We start from the raw sequence: 22,252 nt of genomic DNA on the forward strand, positions 1-22,252 counted from the left end.
TTTCTCTAAAGACACAAACTAACAAAGCTCACTAAGGAAGATATAGGAGACACTAAATAGCCCTTTATCTATAAAAGAAATAAAATTTGTTTTTTCACATTTTTTATTTAAGGTCAATTTGCCAATATGGTAGAACACCCAGTGCTCATCCCATCAAGTGCCCTCCTCAGTGCCCGTCACCAGGTACAAAAGAAATAAAATGTGTACTTAAAAATCTTTCCACAAAGAAAAATAAAGGCCCTAATGTCTTAATTAGTAAATTCTATCAGACATTTTATATTAAAGATAATATCCATTTCATACAGATATATCAAGGAAATTAAAGAAAAGAATATACTTCTCAACTCCTTCTGTGAGGCCATTATTACCTTGAAACCAAAACTGGACAAAAGCATCAGAGAGGAAAAAACTACAGGCCAGTATCACTCATGAACATAGAGACAAAAATTCTTAACTAAATTTTTGCAAATTGAATCCAAAATATATGGAAAGGAAACTGTATCATGGGTTTATCTTAAAACACAGGTGTGATTTCAACACTCAAAAATCAAGACATGAGACTCCGGGGTGGCTCAGCAGTTGAGCATTTGCCTTTGGCTCAGGGAGTGATCCTGGAGTCCCAGGATTGAGTCCCGCATCAGGCTCCCCACAGGGAGCCTGCTTCTCCCTTTGCCTCTGTCTCTGCCTCTCTCTGTGTCTCTCATGAACAAATAAAAAATCTTAAAAAAAAAAAATCAAGACATACAATTCCCATATGAACAGAATAAAGAAAAACTAACTGATCATTTCAACAGATCAGGGGTTAGCAACTTAAGGCTTATAGGCCAAATACAGATCAGCACTAGTTTCAATAAATAAGGTTTTACTGGAATACAGCCACACCCATTCTTTTATGTATTGTCTTTGGCTACCTCTGTGCTACAATGGCAGAGTTAAGTAGTTGCAACAGGAAAGCATATTGCCCTTGAAGACTAAAATGTTTACTATCTGATGTCTTGCAAAGAGGTTCTCTATGCCCACAACAGATACACCTGAATTTGAAAAAAAAGTCTGTTCTTACCATTTGTATTTAACCTTGTACTGGAGCTAGTGGAGTAAGGCAAGGAAAATGAATGGAAGGTCTATGTGTTGGAGAGGAAAAACCCATCTATTCACAGATGACATGATTCACTATATAGTAAATCCCCAAGAATCCACAGGGAAGCTTTCTGAACTGAAGAGTGAGGAGAGCAAGGTGGTAGGGTACAGAGTCTTGTACAAAACAATCACATATCTATACACTAGAAATGAACAATTGGAAGTCGAAATTTAAAAAGCAGTATTATTTATGATAACACCAAGAATATGAAATATTTATGTATAAATCTAATAAAATATATGCAAGGTCTTTATGCTGAACACCACGAAACACTGGTGAGAGAGATCGAAGGGGACCTAAATAAATGGCGTCGTTCATATTTATTTGAAAGAGAAATATATAGAGAGAGACAGAGAGCACTAGTCGGGGGAGGGGCAGGAGAGGGACAAGCAGACTCCCGCCAAGTGAGGAGCCTGCCACCCGGCCCAATCCCAGGACCCTGGGATCATGACCTGTGCTGAAGGCAGACGCTTCACTGACTGAGCCACCGGGTGCCCCTGAATGGGGTCATTTATAGAGCGGAAGGCTGAATACAGTTAAGAAGTCAGTGCCCACCAGACTGATCTATAGATTTATAACAATCTCAACCAAGGTCCCAACAAAAGTTTTCCACAGAAATTAATAAGCTGTTTTTAAAATTTATATGAGAAGACAAGCCAAACTGATTTTGAAAATCAGAGCAGGGCAGCCCGGATGACTCAGGGGCTTAGCGCCGCCTTCGGCCCAGGGCATGATCCTGGAGACCCGGGATCGAGTCCCACATCAGGCTCCCTGCGTGGAGCCTGCTTTTCCCTCTGCCTGTGTCTCTCCCTCTCTCTCTGTGTCTCTCATGAATAAATAAATAAAATATTAAAAAAAAAATCAGAGCAAAATGGGAGGAGTCACATGACCTGATTTCAAATCTTGGCATCAACATATAGTAACCGAGACTCTGTGACAGCTGAAAAAGAGTAGGTCCTAGGTCAGTGGAACCAAACAGACCCCAGAAATAGGCCCACATGTACAAGATCAACTAGTTGTCAACATACATGCAAAGGCAATTAATTCAACAGAGAAAGATGAGTCTTTCAATGAATGGTGTTGGAACACCTGGACGTCAACATGCAAGAAACCAAACCAAAATAATCCTGACCTGACACCATTCACACAAGTTAACTCAAGATGGATCCTAGTCCTAAATGTAAAGTCTAAAACTTTAAAGCTTCTGGAAAAGAACATAGAGAATATCTCTGACTTTGAATTAGGCAAAGATATCTTATATTTGACACCAAAAATGAAAATTGATAAGTTGAGTTTGACCAATATTAAGAACTCCTGATCTTTGAAAGACACTGCTAAGCAATGAGAAGTGAGCCACAGCCCGGCAGACAATCTTTGCAGCCACAGATCTGACAAGGGGCTTGTATACAGAATATAGAAATACCTCTCAAAACTCAACAGTAAGAAAATAAACTAGTGAAAATGAGCAAAATATTTGAAAAGACGCTTGACTGGAAAAGATATTCAGATGGCAAATAAACACATGAAAATATGCTCGATATTATTAGTCATTGGGGGAAATGCAGATTAATACTATACTAAGTGTTGAGGAAGATCCAGGGCAACTCTCGCTGTGTGGCAAGAATGCAAAACTATGTTGACAGTTTCTTATGAACACAGTTGCCATACCTCAGTTTATGGTAAAACCATAAAAGCCCTGTATGCAGATGTCTCTAGGTGCTTTATTTGAAATTCCCAAACCTGGAAACAAGCTGGATGTCATCCAGCTGGTGAATGAGGAGTGAGCCAGTAGTGGCCACAACGGAACACTCCTCAGCGATGGGAGAAGCACCAATGGACAAACGTGCAAGAATCCCAAAAACATTGTGCTAGTCGAGGAGACCGGACTCAAAAGTCTACATGGTGTACATATATGACATTCTGAAAAAGGGAAAATTATAGAAACAGGACACAAGTCAGTAGTCTTAGGGATGGAGATGGTGGAAAGAGCTGAGTACAGAGAGCATGGAATTTTTTGGGGCGATGGACCTCTTCTGTGTCATGTTTGTGCGGATGGTTACGTGAGTTTGTAATGAGGCCGGATTTCACTAGAGTGTGCTGCATCTTACCAAAACACAGGATATCTGGTAAGAACACCTAATGTATCCTATGAATCATCACCTGCCCCGAGTTCTTACCTTTGTCATCCTACTTACTGGTCCCAGCAACCCCACCACTCAAAGCAATCTGACCTTCAGCTTGCAGATGATGAACTGTAGGTTCAGAGAGGGAGGTCACTTAGCTGAGATCACACAGCCGGTAAGAGGTCTGACGGGCTCATACTGTCTGCCCTGCACTCTGTCCCACAATCCCATGCCCCACAGAAACTTGTCCATTCCCCCTCCCCTTCAGCCGAGAAAGATGTCAGGAGGGCTAGTTGGATTCCCATTGGAAGATGACAAACCCCAGTAAGAACCTGGGTTTAACATCAAGCTGAAAGTGATCATGTGTCAGGGAAAGGTCCTATTACATGATCGGTGTAATCCTGCCACTTAGCAACCCAAGAGAGGGAGCCAGTGGGTTTGCAAGAAGGGCCCTGCTGTGGTGGCCAGAATTTCGCATTAGAGATTCATTCCTTGGCGCCTACTTTAAACCCTCGTTGCCCCACAATCCCGAGGTGTGGCTCAGGACAGTGTCATGTTGACTATACTTCTATGTCTTTGGGGAGGTCAGTGGCGGAGCTCAGCGTTGCCCTGAACAACGAGACCAAGACCCTTGGGTCCCTCTGTTTGGGAAACAAAGGTGCACAAGAACGACCCTCTGGGAGCCAGCCTGTGTGCCCATTTGGGGCGGACGCTGGAGCTCAGGGAAGCTTGTCCAGCGGGGGAAATGCCCCGCCTGAGGCAACAGGAGCAGGATACGCCTCTGCTCCCAGCAGAGCAGGGGTGCTGAGAGGGAGCACGGAGAGGAGGGAGCCTGAGTGGCGCCCCAGTCACGCTGAGCCGCGAGGGCCCCTGCGAGGGTTCCAGGGACCAGGTATTGGACCGTTTCTGACCTGTGCTGTCATTTCTATTTTTAAAAAAGATTTATTCATGAGAGACACACAGAGAGAGGCAGAGACACAGGCAGAGGAAGAAGCAGGCTACCTGCGGGGAGACGATGTGGGACTGGATCCCAAGACCCTGGGGATCATGACCTGAGGCGAAGCAATTGAGCCACCCAGGGTCCCCTGCGCCATCACTTCTAATGGCTCAGCCCACTATGTTAGTTCTCAGGGAAGTGTGATAGTTCTCAGTCACTTCTCCCAGTTTGGAAGCCCCCAAGTCCCCAAATCGAGGTTGACCAGAGACAGAGATGACGACCATTTGTCCGCCAGTAATACGAGTGGACTTCTAACCTAGTTTAGATGAAATCACTGCAAACTATGGGGGTCTTGGACGATGGAGGAGCAAAAGCCTGCATTCAACTTTAAGTCAGCAATGTAGGGAGGAGGCATCAGGAGACCTCATGGCCCAGGAGCTCCTGAGTGGAGATGATTTTCTGTCGACAGGAGGAAGTTCTAGACAAATCTGCCCAGTCATGGGTGTTGGGAGAGCTGGGCTCGTGGGGCTACAAGGCTCCTGGACCCCGCCCTTGAGGCCCCATAGGGAGGCAGGAAGCACTCCCTGCTGGCTCCTTAGATGGTAATCATTTCCTGCAGTGGACAACTGAAAGGTAAATCACCGCCTCATTGTTCCCCCTGGCAAGGTTTCCAGCACAGTAACAGAGCAGGTGGGATTTGCTGAGGGAGATAGGGAGGGTGGCTGTGGTGCGGGGCCACCAGCAGAGCTGGTCACCAGAGCCGGGCTCCTCCCGGCGGCCTCCGGGAAACCATCCAGCACAGGCTTCTCAAGGGTCCTTGAAACGGTCTCTCACCTGGTATCAAGAGCAGGTCCCTCGGCCCACACCCCAGGGCTCACCAGGGCAAGCGCCTCAGCCCTTGGACCTCACATCCCTCTTCTGTGAAATGGGCCTGACACGGGGTTGCTGTGAGGTCTGATGGGGTGATTCAAACATGACAGTGCCGCGCACACAAGCCCTCCCAGGGTGCGATGTCATTGTCACCACAATGCTCATCATGGTCACGGAGGAATAATGAGTTTTCATGACGAGACTGTTGACAACCACACACACTATCCAAGTGCTCACTCCCGACTCTGTGAGCAGCGACCACGTGCCAGCTACAAGGCCCACGGGCGTCCTGGTGTCTGTCCTGGAGGGGCTCACAGCCTAGGGCATGTCATGATGTCTAGTATCGCCATGGTCTATCCCCTTCCACGGACATACAAGGAAGAGCATTAGGGTAAGTGCCGGGGGCAGTGGACAAGAAAGTCTCCTTAGAACAGGTGTGCAGACAACCACAGGTTCCTCCGGGTCCTCCCAAGGATGAAGTTACTTGAAGAAACAGCTTTTCAAGTCAAAATATCATCTTCTCCAATAAGCTGTCTTCTTCTCAGGTAAGGTGTGTGCCCACAGCTGTTTCTCCATCTGTCATGGTCCTGTGTGTCTGTGTGACATCGTCGTCATCTAGACGACCGTTGGTAGTACACATGGCAGGTGGCTTCGCATGGTCTGCTTGCTCTTTGGAGAGGGCTACGTTCACGTGGCTTTTAGGGAGAAAGTAGATTTTTCTGGATGCTGGGCTCAGCCGTGACTCTGCTGAGTGCCTGCTGTATGTGGCCACCCTGGGCCAGCACGACACCTCCCAGAGTCCACCTGTCTCAGGCCCTACCTGTGGCGCTCTGGGCCTCAGGTGGTGTGGGCGTGGCGGGTCTCCTAGAAGGGGCCACGCTGGTTGCAGGCGGAGTCTCTGAGTTCTGGTGGAGGAGTTGTCCTCTGGGTGATGGCCATTCTCTCACTGGCTGCATAATCTGTTTCCCTAGATTGGGAAGGCAGTGACAGTGGCTTCCCACCCTGAGTGGCTGGGCTGTCACCCCAGGCTGCTCCTTAGAGGCACCTGTACCACCATCTCGTGAGCTGAAGACCCACACATGACAGTGTCAGGCCCATCCACACATCCTCTACCACGGTCCTCCTCAGCGCCTACACCCCCAGGTGGCCCGAGGGAGCCCCTCCTCCTACTGTAGGGCCCACTGAGGTAGTACCACTGTTGTTATGGGCAATAATGTGCTGGTTGAATTTCCCCATGATTTCCCATCCAGAACAATGAAGCTCAGGGTGAAAACCCACGATCGGCCCACGAATGAGAGCCTCGAATAGTCGTGGTGTCACAGTACACAAGCAGCCCCACAAAACTGAGTGCATGTCAGTCCTGGCTCTGGAGTGGGAAGAGTCTGGAATGTCATTTCCCTGACAGACAACAGCTCCAGCACAGAAAAGCTCCAACGATGGGTTTGAGATTCTAGTGGCTCCGGACTGATCACTCAGAAGCAACATTTTGGTGACCATGGCACCTGCCTGGCCCTGCCAGTGCCATAGGACCCATGTTCCTTTCTGTTCTTGGCCAGTGTGGTGACCTCAGGAGACCATGACAGGAAAGACTGCCACAAAGACGACAGGGATCCGTGAGTTTCGCATTATTTCTTAATTAAAATAAAATGGGAAATGCAGGCCTTATTCAGTGGGGAAACCCCGTGACCTGTCTCCTGGATGCTGGCTTGAACATGTCTGCTGCCAGGTGATGTGATGCATTGCCCTAGAGTTCTCGTGTTGGCCTGATGGGGAAACGGGGTTGTTGCAGATATGACGAGTCATGAGGCAGTCACATCAGGAGCAGTGTGACCCCAATCCAACAGGCCTGGTGTCGTTATAAAAAAGATTTAGACACAGAGACACACAGGAAAGAGGCCACATGATAACAAGGCAAAGGTCAGGGACAGACTTCTAGAAGACAAGGAACCCCAAAGACTGTGGGGAAACCATCAGGAGCTGCGAGAGTGTGAAAGAGACTCCCTCATGGTCTCCAAGGAACCATCTGCTGACACCCTCATCTGGGACTAACGCCCCCAGGACAGAGAGACAGTGAGCTTCCATGGTTCTTGGTTCTGACCACCGCAAGAACCAGGCCCAGGTGGATAGTACTTCTGGAGCCCGGCTGTCAAGCAGCAAGGAGCCGGTGCCCCCTGGCCTCCGAGGCACAGATGATGCTCCGTGGCTCACCTACTACGGCGGGGAGCGATGTTGTGTCACGACATAGGACTTTCTGTCTTGGAAACAGAAGTATCATTAGCACGTGCTCTCTGCATTCATTCTGTTCTTGTGTTTAAATGTTGGTGCCACCCCAGTGAGCCGATTTCATGGCCCACTCATGGTAGCCTCCTTGCAGTTTGAAAACCTTCGGCTTGGGGATCCCTGGGTGGCGCAGCAGTTTGGCGCCTGCCTTTGGCCCAGGGCGCGATCCTGGAGACCCGGGATCGAATCCCACGTCGGGCTCCCGGTGCATGGAGCCTGCTTCTCTCTCTGCCTGTGTCTCTGCCTCTCTCTCTCTCTCTCTCTGTGACTATCATAAATAAATAAAAATTAAAAAAAAAAAAAAAAAGAAAACCTTCGGCTTGCAAGAGCCTCTCCCTTCGGAAAGGTGTCCCCTGACCAGGAGTCTTGGGGAGCCGATAGTGCCGACTCCCATGAAGGAGATGGTTTTTCTCCAGATGTTCCCATCTCCTTGTCTCATTTTTTCTCTGTGCCAGACGTCGTCTTTGTCATTTGCCTTCTATGAGCTTCTCTTCTTCACACCTGGTTTTCCAACTGGCTTCCTCCACGATCACCTCTGGCACGCTGTCTTCCTGGCCTGTTTTCCTGCCAAGGCTGTGAGCACCTTGGGGCCAGGTGGCTGGTGGTTCAGCTGTGATCCCAGAACCCAGCGCCTGGTTCAGCATGCAGCAACTCTACTGAACTGCCTTTCACTTACTTGTGAAGTTGTTAGAACGTTATAGAATTTTGCCTTTTCTCGGTGTTAATGAACTGACATTTTTCTCCACATATTCCCGTAGCAGCATCTTTGCCAGTCTTGTGTTCAAACGAACCCCAAGTTTCAGGTTCCCCTTCAGCTGTGATGCTTCATTCGTTCATTCAGAACCCATAGACACCTGTTCTGTACAAAGTGCTGGGTGGCAAAGAGGACACAACATCCTCCTCAGGAGGTCATGGTCAACTGGGGGGCACATGAAGAACTCCTGGCACCAGCTGCAGGGTGGGGAGTGGTACGGAAGCAAAGCACCAGCCGTACTTTCCCCAGGAAACCAATACCCCCAGCTCCACCTTACATTCTTCCCTTTGTGTTTAGGAGCCAAGTTGAATTGGGAGCTGCCTTAACACTCCTGTTCAGCTTTCTCTAAAAAATTAGAAGGACTTGCTCAGGCTGTAGCAGGAGGTGAGAAGAAGCAAAGATGAAATGCAGCCTCACTGTTTCCTTGACCCTTCCCCTGGAGGGAGGCTTTGGACTTCATGATGCAGTTTCCTCTTAATTAAAAAGGCTAACACAAGATCCAAGTATATTTGTATACCTACAGCGATACAGCTTCAGTATTTAGAAATGAAGAAATGGACCAAGATGCAGGAGGTACATTGAAATAGTAAGAAAGCAGGTAGTGGTGATCCTTATATCAGAGAAAGTAAAATTCAAGCGCCAAAGCATTAAACATGACAAAAAAGGACTCTTTTTCATACTAACTGCTAGAGTTCACAATGAAGATATAATGCTCATAAAAATCCACATACCAAATGTTGCAAGAATCATGCTCATAAAGCAAAAACTATGGGAAATGCAAGGATACATACACAAAGACACATTTATGGTGGAGGAATTTTACACATCATCCTAGTAAAAGAATCAGGGGAGAAAACAATAGGAAAGCAGAGAGGGCCCTAAACAATATCATCAATAAGCAGACAATATAAAGACACACCAAACACCCTTCCCATCCTGACAGCAGAGGACACACCTTCTCAAGTGCTCATGCAATAGTCACAAAAATTGATAATATATCAGGTTGCAATGAAAGCATAAGTTAGCCACAAAGTAGAACTACTAAAAACATTTTCTGATCATAGTATAATAAAAACCAGAAATTATTAACAGAAACAAAGAAAAAAGGTCCTACCATCTGGAAGTTAGAAAACATTTTATTGACAACTTTTGGGTAAAAAGAAAATACAAATTTGTAGAATGTCTGGAAAACAATGATAATTAAAATAGTATGTATGAGAATCTATGGGTTAACATTTTGAGGAGCAGAGCACCAAGCACTTATTGGTAAAATGAGATAAATGAATTACTCAGCTCTAAAACTGGAAGAAGGGAGACAAAGTCACTATAAAAAAGCATAAAGGAGGAAATATTAATGACAAAGGCAGAAATTAATAAAGTACCGAATGAAAATACCCTAGATTTTGGGAAAAATTTAATAGACATGCTACTAGTTTACCTCATTAGGAAGAAAAAGAGATATATTTATAAAATAAGAAATGACAAGGGGGAAATAGTGGTGGGAACAAATGATATCTTTAAAATAATGAGATGATTTAGAGACCTCCATGCAAATACATTTGAGAATGCAGAAGAAATGGATCATTCTGTAGGGAAATATCGTATGCTAAAATTGAACTCCATTTAATTAAGAGAGACTAAATGAATCACTTTTCCTGGAAGAAACAGAAAAAGTTACCAAGGAACTCCTCCAGAAAAAGCACCACAAAGAGATGGCTTCACAAGGCATTTCTAACAATTCTGAAAAGATCAGGTGGTTTCAGCACTCTAAATCTTCTAAGATATTCAAAAGGGGGAGGAAAAACACATAAATTCTTAATTGTGAAGCAAGTATAACATTGACATTTCAACCTGATAGAGATAGTACAAAAAAAACCTAGAGACTAATACTACCTATGAACTGCACTTGGGTATAAAATACTAAATAAAACATTGATAAGCATAATCCAAAATAATCAACATGACCAAGTGAGTTTTTTTTTTTTTTATCAAGTGAGATTTATTCTAAGAATGAAAGGTTGGTTCAATATTGGAAAATCCATTCATACATCATTCACATTAATAGGTCTAAAGAAAAGAAATTTGAGTATTGCCAGAGATAATGGAAAAGATTGTGAAAAAGTATTATTAAAAAATTGATGGATACTTTCTTTAGATATTAAAATACATAGGCCTTTTTTGTCCTAGGGCCAGAATCTTACTTACTGTCTAAACACTAGGAGTATTTTCGCTAGGACTGTGAACAAAAGTATTGAAACCCAGTAACATTGCTACTTTCAACAATTATTCGAGAAATATGAGAATGCAATTAGACAAGAAAAACCAATGAGATGTATAACATTAGTAAAGAGGAAAATTCTATTTGTACATGATAATGTAGTATATTTGGAAAACCCTAAAGAATCATGATAAAATGAACTGAGGCAATAAAAGAATTTAATTCGATAGCAGAACAAAAAATTAACCTACAGAAATCAATAGCGTTCATACGCACAAATAAAAACAGTTAAAGCACACAGTGGCAGAGACATTCTCATTCATAACCAACGAGGCAGATGACTGGCCCACCCTGCATCTCCCTGGCATGCAGGCAGGGTGGTAACCAAGTCACCTTTCTTGTCCTTGGAAAGTCAGTGATTACCACCAGAATAGAACTGTGACTCACCAAAACCCTCAGGACTGCCGATCTGGTAACTCTCATCAATGCTGTGTTCTTTGGTGATGAACATGGAAAAAACAGGTGGACAGTGTTTTGATTACACACTTATGAATGTTTTGGCTCATACTTTATTTTAGACCTTTAAGTTGAAATGCTAATACCATTTTCAAATCTAATCTAAAAATGTGGTCTGGAAAGTTATCATGGAAGCATTGAGTCAGATGCCATCTGACTATTAAGAATGTGTATTCACAGGGGGACCTGAGGGGCTCAGTCAGTGAAGAGTCTGCCTTGGGCTCAGGTCGTAACCTCAGGGTCCTGGGATCAAGCCCTGCGTTGGACTCCTTGCTCAGCAGGGAGTCTGCTTTTCCCTCTCCCTCTACCGCTCCCCCTGCTTGTGCTCTCTCAGTCTCTCAAATAAATGTAAAATCTTAAAAAAAAAGAAAAAAAGACAAAGAATATATCCACTCGTTCGCTGACTCAGCTTCCCAGTTCTGAGAGTTTCCATCTCCAGCAATATGAAAACACATGTACACCAGGCTGTTCTAGCACCATCGTGTGTAACTGTAGGAACGAGGTAAAACAGAAACAGGTAGAAAGACCACACATGGGCATGAGCCACTGTTTGTTTATGCCAGGGAGTGCTCGACAGCTGGAAAACCAGGCACTCTCTCCGTGAAGAGTTTGGTGTGACTCTCTGCGCAGTGTACAGGGAACAAAGTGGAGACTGGAAACCTATGGGGAGCACCTTCCAGGAACGAGGGAGGGAGATATGAGTGTGCGCTCATCTTCTCATACATGCCAAAGGGAATACAGGACTGGCAGTTCCCCTTGGGGATGTGCATTGTGGTGGGCACTAGTAGTTTCTGGTATGGACCTTTTCCTGTTGTGATGACTTTTATTTATTTAAAAAATATTTTATTTATTCATGAGAGACACACACAGAGAGGCAGAGACACAGGCAGAGGGAGAAGCAGGCTCCATGCAGGGAGCCCGATGTGGAACTCGAACCCAGAATCCAGGATTACACCCCGGGCCGAAGGTAGGTGCTAAACCACTGAGCCACCCAGGGATCCCCTTGTGATAACTTTTAAAACCATGGTCATGCTCATTACATATTCAAATACAAATATCTAAAATCAATAGCACAAGGCGACCAAAAACGGTGCCAACAGTAGCAATGAGCCATGAAACACATGCAGAGGACGGCCCGGAGGAAAGACCCACTCCGGTGACTTTGCAAACCACATATTACTAGAGACAAAAGACTCCTCACAAGCATCCTTCTCCTGTCGGCAGATCTGATTTTCCCAGGGGTGCAGCATAGCAAATTCTAAACCTCGAGGGCTAAATGGAAATTTTTTTGTGGAAAATGTGAGCCAGATTTTTAACAAAGAATTACAAGGGAATGGGGAGGACGCCTGGAGGAATCCTGTGATGCTGGGTAGGTCAGAGGTATCAGCTTGAAGTCGTGGTTTTACATAGAGAGAGGGAGGACGACAGTACGATACAGTTGTGTGTGTGTGTCTCTGTGCATACACACATGGGGCTGCGTGTATATGTCTGCATGTGCACATGTCTGTGTGGATGCCTGTGTGTGCGAACACGTGTGTGCCTGTGTATCTGTCTTTGTGTGCATGTATCTCTGTGTGCACACGTGTCTGTGTGTCCATGTCTGCACACATGTCTGTGTGTCTGCGTGTGCACACGTCTGTCTGTGTGCATCTCTGTGCACACGTGTGTCTTATGTGCATCTGGATGTGCACACGCGTGTGTGCCCGGCTGCATGTGCATCCGCGTGTGCACAGTGTGTCTGTGTGTCTGCATGCATATCCACGTGTTCACACATATGTGTACGCGTGTCTGTGTGCATGTGCGTGTGTCTCCCTGTGTGCTCGCATGTGTTCCAGCCCGGCCTGCAGGAGGAGGCTGGAAGCGATGGCATTCTCCTCAAGCCCACTCGGCGCCCACTTGTTCAGTTCTAAGTTCTATTCTCGAGGAAGAGAAATCAGACTCCAGGGTTGGGGCAGGGAAAAGGCAAGAGGCCTAGAACACCTCCTGGTGACAGAAAGTTGGGAAGTGCTCAAGAGGAGGGGGCACATTAACAGGACATGGGGACCAGGTAGAGAGGGCCCCAAGGCAAATCCGGGGCTAGCAAATGAGGAAGGAACAAGGGAATGAATGAGAACAATGGGTAAGAATCCGATGAACAAACACAGAGGGAGGCAGAAGCAGAAAGTGGCCATTTGCAAGGTCTCGCCTCCTACCACGACACCTCACAGGGCAGGTATCCCCCGAGCTACACGGGCGACCTTTCTTTCGCACAATCTTTAAAGAAAAGATCTGTCTTCCGCGGGGTGCTAGCTCCTCCGCCGCGGAGCCTTGCACGCCGGAATTCCTGTCCGCAACCCCTGCTGCTGGAGGGGCGCTCTGCCCCGCTCCTGGGGGCCTCCCTGAGGGGATGCTGGCTCTTCCTGCACACCCCCGGGAGGGGCTCTGACCCAGCTGGAGTTTGGCTGGCGGGCAGTGTGGCAGCCCCCCCCCCCCCCAGGCGGCCACCTGCCTGCGGACCTTCCGACCTTGCCCTGCTTTCCCAGGGTCAGAGTCACCGCGCGGTGGGGCTGGCGGTTCCCCGACAGAGACGGGAAACCTGCCCAACTGGGTTCAGTGAAGCAGCCTCCCTCCCCAGCCGCACTTGCATCCTCCGTAACGGGGTCCCCATCCGCATCTGCCTGGCGCCTCCATCCTCCCCACTAGGTTCTCAGCGCAGGAGGGCGATCACCAGGGTGCATTTACCATTATTGAAAATTTTGTCCTCATTGCCAATAGAGAATTGTGAATTGTCTGAGAGTCCGTGATAACTCTGAGGAGCACCAACTTGAAAAGTCTCATCCATGATGGTATCTTTGATGAAGAACATGGAAAAAATAAGGAAATGATTTTTTGATTACACATACACGGACCTTTGGGTCCACCCTGTATTTTATGGAATGCTACTGGAGTTTTCGAGTCCTACTGGAAATGGGCTTTGGCAAGTGCACAGGCATCATCTGACCCCCTCGAGCCCCGCCATGTGGGCCGCGGCAGACCGTGGGTGATGCTGATCCCAGGAACTGGAGTTGACCTCTGGAAGCACCGTCCTGGGGCGAGGCTGAACTTCCCTGGCCCTGGATGCAGTGTGTGCACCGCATGTAGATGGTGATCCCTGTGACCCCTGAGCAGGTGTCACCCAGACCCTCTGTCTCGGTTCTCTGCGTGCTGTTCACTGGCCTCGGTGGGTGCTGAACACCACGGAGCTGCACTTCAGCAAAGCACATTCTTTATCTTGGCTCACTACTGGTGGGGGGCCTTGGGCGAGTCCTTCTGACCTTAGTTCTATCCCCGTGGAACGGGGTCCTGGTCACCGCGCCCGTCTCAGGAGGCTTAGGCCCGCGTCAGGGTGCTGGCAGTGGAAAGTGCCTGTTTCATGGGCCCCGTGTGCCTGTGGTGGCTGAGCCTGACTTGCAGCTGGAGCACAAGACCTTGCTTGTGTGTGCACCCCAGAGACCACCCCAAAATAAAGGGAACTCGTCTCCGCCAGCCCAGGCTCAAACTCCTCAGTCTCGGGGAGGTCCTAGAAATGGTTTGGGACAACTGTTTCTTTCCCCTTCATTTGCTTTTGTCCCAGATGTAGTTGCCCCTAAAGAATGATTCTGCCTAAAGGCAGAATGATGGGATTGTGTCTCCACCACCACAGACCCAGGGACACACGCAGTTGTAGGTTTAAAAAATGTATACTTGCTTTTGTCCTTGAAAAATTTTGTTGATAATGGTGATGCTGTCCTTTGCTTTGCAGCCATTGATGATTTATTTGGATCCAACATCTCTTGGACTAGAATTTCATCTTGGGAAAAGCACACAAGGACGTGTTAAAGCCAGAGGTACAGGAAGGACCACGACCCTTTTGCCCCCACGGGGACCTACTGCAGCGTGTGAAGCAGCGACTAGAAGCAGGGACCCAGGTGCCCTGTGCAGATGCTGTTTGGCTTCTAAAGAACCTTGTCTGGGGTGGGTGATGCCTGCCCCCTCCACAGTTTCTGAAAACCTGAGACCATCCAGGTACCCCGGCAGGGTAAACACTGTCCCCAAAGACACGATACCAGAAGCCTGGCCCCCGCTGCAGACCCCCATCGTTCCGTCCCCTCTGAGACTTTCCCCAGGCTGTCCCGTGTCAGTGCACCCTCTCTCCTGATTTCTGAATAAGATGGTGTTGCTTTCTCCCTTTGCGTCTTTCCCACCTCTCCTAGGAAGCTTTTTTTTTTTTTTTTTTAAGATTTTATTTATTCGTGAGTGACACACACACACACACACACAGAGAGAGTGAGAGAGAGAGAGAGAGAGAGAGGCAGAGACACAGGCAGAGGGAGAAGCAGGCTCCATGCAGGGAGTCTGACGTGGGATTCGATCTGGGGTCTCCAGGATCACACCCTGGGCCACAGGCGGCACTAAACCACTGCACCACCGGGGCTGCCCTCCCAGGAAGCTTTTAACACATAAGAGCACCGGACTTGGTGTTGGACAGACGGGACCCACGTCTGGTTTGGTCTCACTGGACCTTGATCCGGGCAACTTCCTCTTGGGACCTGTCTTCTCATCTGTAAAATAGGCCTGTGCTTATCTCCTCAGGCTTGTTAGGAGGGTCACATAAAGCAGTGTGCATGGAAAGCACTTGCACAGTCAGGGATCATGGCGGAGGCTGAATGTAAAGGAAAACAGGACAGTGGCAAGTCACCCCATCTCTGCAGCCCAGTGGGTACCCTGACCAGTTGGTCCATGTGCTGGGACTGGAGCCCACCCAGCAGGTGCCCTGGTTTGCCCAGACTTTCTTGGTTCAGCAGGCAAATGCCACATCCTAGGAGCCCTGGGGACCTGGACAAAGCATGTGGCTGTCCACCGTGGCTCCAGGTCATATGAGGTACATGAGTTCAGGGCGAGAAGATCTGAAGTGTCACTGGAAACAAAGATTTTGCCAACATGCATGGAGAAATGCTCTTGGGCAACTCTGCAGCATTCCTCCCCCCACGGAACCTGAACCCAGCGTCCATGTGTGCATCCCCGTGGGGCAGGGGCCTGCACCCTGCCTTCTTCCTGCCCTGGGAATGGCCACAATTATGGAGCTGTGGACACCATCCCTGACCACAGGATATGAGCTCAAAGGATGGCCAGGGTGACCTCAGGGACATAGTTGGATATCATGGAGCTGCTGGTGACACAGGAGCACAGCCCCTGTTTGGTTGAGCTGCTGCCACTCTGTCTCTGCTCACATGGCCAAGTGCATTCTTTGCTGGTGCCCTGCTCTGGTTATACCTGCTTCCACCTTGAGACAACCTTGGCCACTTTTCTGGGACAGCTATTGTGCAGAAGAACCAATTTTAAGTCCCTAAAAATTATGGTGTTTAGTTAGATTTTGAGTCACAGGGAAGAGTGGATATTTGTGTGAATAACAAATATTGAGCAGTTACTATGTACCAGAAACTGTCCAGGTGCCCAGGGGTGAAGGACAGCCCAGCCCCAGTCCCTGGTCTGCCCTGAGCCAACCAGCCATTTGAGAGGGATAGGACTGTACCTGTGTGGTCATGCACAGCACCTTCCAGAGCGCCCACCAGGAACTGAGATCAAGGATTGCCCCTGAGGCAGGCAGGGACAGGCAGGGGGCAGGAGCCCGGTTGACTGGCACCTCCTGAAGGAAGCTAGGGTGGCCTCCCGGGGACACTAAATACTGTTAGTGGCAGATGTCTTGAGAGATCCTCAAGGCAGGGGGTGACAGCCCTCAGGGCCAAGAGGAGCCCTAAGCCAACTGACTTCAGAGCCAACAGCACTTTCAGAGCAGGGGGCTGGGGGACGCTCGAGGGTGAGCAGGCCAAAACCAAAAGTTCCAACAGGCCTCCAGAAACGTTGTGCATCTAATTGTAGCAAAACCCGTCAGGGAGCAGAGGAGCCTGATAGGTTGTATGAATGAGAAAACCCGGTCTTCGAACCATGTCTAATTTCTGACGGTTTACATTTTCTTTTCTGAGAAATGAGATATTGAATATACAAATGGACGGTGACCAGTTCTACATAAAAATATAACTGATCCACCATGTAGGCAGCCATCCAGAAGTCACCCTGAAGGAAGGTGACTGCTGTCTCCAGCAGCAAATCCTGGGGGCCACACGCCCCCCTCTCTAGGGCCACCTGCCCCTCATGGCCCGGATGTGACCAGTAACTGCACTTCCCATCCTACAGAACCCACTTCTGGTTAGCTGTCCCTGTGTCCCAGCCAGTGCCTGGGTCAGCCCCCACCGAGAGCCCTCCCTGGCCAGCCCCTACCCCCCGGTGCCCCCCAGCCGTCCCTGCCCCAGCACCTGCCCCACGGCACCCGCCCCCCCCCCACAGCTGTCCCTGCACCAGCACCTGCCCCAGGGCCCCCCTCAGCTGTTCCTGCACCAGTACCTGCCTCAGGGCCACCCTCAGCCGTCCCTGCCCCAGCACCTGCCCCAGGACACCCTCAGCCATCCCTGCACCAGCACCAGCACCTGCCCCAGGAACCCCAAGCCGTCCCTGTACCAGCACCACCCCCAGCATCCCCCCAGCTGTCCCTGCACCACCCTGAGCTCTCCCTCCCACCCGCCTGAGTCTCTGCCACATGCATGTGACAGTGGCCTGGCCCACGCCCAGCTGCAAGACGCTCTGAATCAACAGCCTCTGCTGATCTCACGTGTCTCCAGAGACACGATGTCTCACTTTCACGGCTTCCTGCTCTCCACCCAGGAGAACAGGGGTTGGGGGGGCAGGAGCCTCAGTTCCCCTTCTGGCTTTAGTTGATCCCCACAACGTCATCAGAAATCTCCTTGACTCTATCCTTTCTGTCACGCAGGCAGTCGGGACCTTGGGTGGCCGGCCCGCGGATGGAGTGGGTGCTGGTGTTGGACCATAATCTTGCAGGTACCGAGACCGCCAGACCCGCCAGGAACTTGGGAGTATTCGCCAGCACCACTCCTAGACCTGGTGGTGCTCCCATCCTGCCGGGCCAGTTCACCTGCCTAGCGGTTGCCGGCCAGGTCCGGCACGGGGTTAGGTTTACCTAACCTGCACATACTGTTTTTAAGGCTAACGCACACCTGCGTGGGGTAGGGCCCTCTGTGCAACCACGTTCTCTCCAAGCCCTGAACCACACACAGGGCTGATGTTACCATTTCATTGTACAGACAGGCCCTGCTTCACGGACATGAGGGCTTTTGCAGGCATCAGAATGTCTTCTGATTCTGAGACAGGAATTGCTTAGGGGAGTGGATGGTGGTCACTCAGAGAGAACTAGAACGTTCATTCATTGATTTATTCATTCACTCGCTCATGTCATCTGTCAATCTATCTGTCTGTGTGTCTATCATCTCTCTGGAAGTCAGAGAGGATCTCCCGAGGGCTCTGCTGCCGCAGACTTGGAAATGAGGTGAAGCCCAGGATCGTGGCAGAGGTGTGGCTGGAAAGGATTCAAGTCACCCAGCAGGCATTGTGTCATCCTCAGAACTCTGCGGTCTGAGTTTGTAGACCTAGAGGGCAGCATAGCACCAGGCTCCCAGGCTCCTTCTCAGACCCTGGGAACCACCAGTCCCCAGCCCCGAGCTCAGGAGCTCAGGGGGCAGAGGCGTCCCCTGCTCCGGGCCCCCTCTCTCTACTCAGAGAGCCTCTCTAGGCTTCATTTTATGAAATGTAAAGTGAGTGTTGGACCAGATCCGTGGGCTCTGTAGCTCTGGCCACGTGAACATACATGGATCATATCTGGTCCAACTGAGATGTCCTCTGGTTGTGAAGTGCACACCAGATTTTGAAGCTTCTGTGCGTTGCGATAAAAGGCTGAAAATATCTCCTGAGTGTTTATGGGTTATGAGTCATATCTTATGAGTTATGTTGGTTACACGTTGAAATGATATCAAATAAAACGTGATTAAATAAGTTTCACTTGTTACCTCACACACACACACACACAAAAGATGCGGCTACTAGAAAATTTAAGGAGGCATCTGTGGCTTGCATTGTATTTCTTTGGAGCAGCCCCAAGGAGCCAGGTAGTTCCCAGCATAGCAGGACTTCTGGACAGCTCTATTCCTGACATCACTAAGACGCTCCGAGTGATGTAGCCCGGCTGGCCTGGGACCTCACTTTCAGAAGTGATGTCCCAAAGCCCTTTTGTCCAATGGGCTACAACTCTACTTCTTTCTTAGCTTCTTGGGAGTTTGACTTTTAGGTGTAAGCACTAAATCTATGGGAAATGTGATTCTAGCCTCAAACTGAATCACACCGCCACCTTGTGCAACCAGCACCAGGTCATCTGGGAAACACCCGCTGACTAGCACCCACCCCTCCAAATAACAGACCGGATGCTGATATGAGGAGGTTCCTTACCAAATACTCCAGGTATATCCTCCTGACCTTTTGAACGGGGTGGCATTTCAGTACTTGGACCTGGGGGGGAAATAAATACCCTAATAGTTTAACAATTCATTGGATTTGCACTGACTTCTCGAAATAGTTTCAGCTTTGCGGCACCCGCCAGCCTGCTGCTGGGGAGGGGGTTTCCAGGCCCTGGTTCTCATCTGGAGAGTGGCCGGCAAGCTTGGCTGTGTTTGGAGGGACTGACGTGCCCTGTGCTGGGACTCCTGCCGTCTTGGGCAGTGCTCACGGGCACCGTTGTCCCTCAGAAGGGAGCAAACATCCTGGCTCACGGGATGGCGCTCTTGCAAGTGTTCAGAGGATGTGGAGGCCGAGAAAAATTAAGGCCATTCCATCTCAAGTTTAGCATTAGCACAAGTACAGCGATCTTAGGCCCCGGGGAATAAGAGCTGAACTTTACAGGAAAAACTGCAGAATGCCCTAGGCAGGGAATCCCATATCAGAAAGACAATAAAGCTCGGAATGCCCTCCGCAGAGGATCCCCCATCAGATCTTAAGAAACTCCCCCACCCTTTCCCCATATTGGAAAGAAAAAAATTTTTTTTTCCTCCACCCCTTCTGAAAATGCCCTAGAACAGCCCATAAAAAACCCAGCTGTAACCCACTTCGGGGTCCAATCCCCTGCTCTGCTGTGTGGAGTATACTTGGACCCAAGCTCGAGCTTGTAAATAAACCCTCGTGTGCTCGCTCGAGGTCGAGCCCTCGGTGTCGGCTCCTTGGTGGTTTCTCGGAATCGCGCTCTTGGGCACGAGGACAGCCAACCCACAGGGACGCACAGGTCCTTTTGTAAAAACCACACTGCCGCCTCCTTTCTGACCGGCTCCAACAGCAAGTGCCTCGGAAGCTTAGGGATAGGATTTGGGGAACGGGGATTGCAGACTGCTGTTCCTGTTGGGGTTCCCTGCTTGGAGGGGATCCCAGGGAGACGGTCACCAGCTCTCCCCTTTGTAAGCAGAGCGATTCCGGGCGGTCTGCCTACAGGTAAGACGCGGAGTCCCACGGGTGAGCGGGCCGGGCCAGACCACAGACCTCTGGGATCCCGGGACACCTGACTTCCAGCCTTGCAGGCCTCCCTGCCCCGAACAGCCTCGCCGGGGACCCTGCGGTGCGCGGTTACTGAGGGCGGGTTTCCCCGCAGCAGCGCCAGCCGGGGGCTCCCTCCCGCTCTCCTGGCTCAGAACAGGGTGTCCTGGTCCGGCCGTGTCCTCCGCTCGAGGTCGAGGTCAGCCTCTGGTCCAGCCCCTAGGCTAGCAGAGGGGAGAGGGCAGGGCCAGGACCCCGGGCAGGGCCGCGGCGCAGGCTGCACAGAGCATGCAAGCGGCGTCTGTAGGCTCTAGGGTTCCAACAGTAAACCAATGACGACGCTGATTTTCAAATGGTTTTAATGATGGACAATCTGCATACCAATGGACTCATCTGCAGCGCAGGGCCTAGAACAATGCAGGAAATCTATGTAAAAAGGTCTGCGCTGAGATGACAATCGCTTCCCAGTGTGCTGACCTTCCCTAAACGAAGCAAACAAAAGTACAGTTCTCTTTGGATGAGGCATTAATGAGTCATTAAGAATGGGTACAGCTGCGTCTGCAAGCACTTTGTTAAAAATATTCTTTTCATTTTGTGTCTGTCCCGTAATTATAATGGAAGTATTGTGCGAGTCAGCCAGTAAGCGCGTGCAGAAAAATATTTATGTTTTAGGATATCCGCACGGGTTTTAAAGTGCGTCGTCAACTGTGGCTGCTGTGCTGTGTTTCGCCTGTTTTCCCCCCCACCCCGACGGCCAGTCTCTGGGCTTCAACACGCCGGCGCCGGGGTTACCGGGATGCCCTGACTACTCCTTGGCCACCTTTGCACAGTGCCCAGCCTGGCCACCGGGAAGGGCTCACTGCGACCCCTGCGGTTGTGCTCTGGCTAATTTGGGGCAAACGAGGCGAACCAGCCCAAGGCTGCCGCCCCCCCCGTCTCTCCCGGGGGCCAGGCCGACCCGTGGGGCCGACAGTCCGAGCTCGTGGTGCCCGAGGAAGCGGGAAGGCCCCGGAAGCGTGACGGGAACTTAACTACCTCGGCTTTGACCTCGAGCTTTTCCGGCTTGTCTCTTCACTCAGGCAGAAGATGCGGGGAGCAAAGCGCTTGACCCTCCTGGGCCAGGCCTGCCCGGAGCCGGGGGGACCCCGCCAGGGCCTGACCCCCAGGACCGCCTGACTGTCCCCCGCACCTGCCCGCACCTGCCCGCCGCCACCAGCCTCTGGCCCATGTGTCCTCAGAGAAAGCTGCCGTGTTTCCAGCGCTTTGGAGACGGAGACGCGAGGCTGCTGTCCGCCTGGGGTCGGCTCCCCGACAAGCTCCCGTCCTGCGTCACCACCACTGCCGCTCTGCCTGGGGGTTTTGTCAGCGGCCAGTGGCCAGAGCCGGTCGGTGTGGGGCCCGGAGCCCGGTGCTCGTGCGCCCCTGCGCCCCGGCTGCGAGCACACAAGGAACCCCAATGTTCACTTTCAGGGAACGGTCTAGAGACGGCCCTTAGCTGGCCTTCCCAGCCGAGGAGACCCGATGGCCCCTGGGTCCCCATCTGGACTAGCTGGCGGAGCAGGTGTGGGGGGCAGGCTGGCCGGGGCTGCCGCAGGAGCGCTCGTCCATCCGCCCTGGGGGCCGCTCCCGGGCCGCTGGCAGGTGACCTGTGAGCAGGGAGGGCTGGAGGGACGTGCGGGATGGCTCGGAACCCGGGGCAGTGTTCTGCCCGTCACAGACCCTTTGTGCCCACGGCCCCACAGAGGATCTGACCTTCCTCAGTGCCTTGGAACTGTTTCATTCAGAAGAGGAAGGTGGGAGTGCGGGCCAGCTGTCCCCTGGGCAGGCGTGGGCCCGGCCAGGGCGGGAGGCCGGTGTGGCCCCCGTGCTCCTGCTCCCAGGCACCGCACAAACCCTTCGGGTGACCCTCCGGGGCCCGCGCGTCCCCCCGGGAGCTGGGGCTGGGGGCCCACCACGGCCTCTTTCCTTCCATCCTCAGTGCCCCCTGATGGAGGTG

The 22,252-nt window shown here is 50.4% G+C and overlaps 1 protein-coding gene across 12 annotated transcripts in view; it reads right to left on the bottom strand.

Moving 5' to 3' along the window:
• LOC144287682 (uncharacterized) overlaps positions 1–22,252 on the bottom strand; it is a 29,183-nt gene that overhangs the window by 6,100 nt on the left and 831 nt on the right. For 2 of the 12 annotated variants that reach the window (XR_013355419.1, XR_013355420.1), the window contains exons 2-5: positions 19,186–19,245; positions 14,543–14,644; positions 13,558–13,665; positions 10,768–10,815 (exon numbers count right to left, since the gene is read on the bottom strand). Coding sequence is in view for 6 of the 12 variants with exons in the window: in XM_077854924.1 (XP_077711050.1) it covers positions 20,615–20,738; positions 21,292–21,606 (439 nt within the window). In the remaining 6 variants the exon portion in view is untranslated. Of the gene's footprint in view, positions 1–10,767; positions 10,816–13,557; positions 13,666–14,542; positions 14,645–19,185; positions 19,246–20,598; positions 20,739–21,291; positions 21,919–22,252 lie in introns of those variants that run through there. The other 10 variants (XR_013355421.1, XR_013355418.1, XM_077854929.1 and 7 more) reach the window with 10 other exon arrangements.

The sequence above is a fragment of the Canis aureus genome, chromosome 17 (assembly GCF_053574225.1).
Source record: "Canis aureus isolate CA01 chromosome 17, VMU_Caureus_v.1.0, whole genome shotgun sequence".
Lineage (NCBI taxonomy): Eukaryota > Metazoa > Chordata > Mammalia > Carnivora > Canidae > Canis > Canis aureus.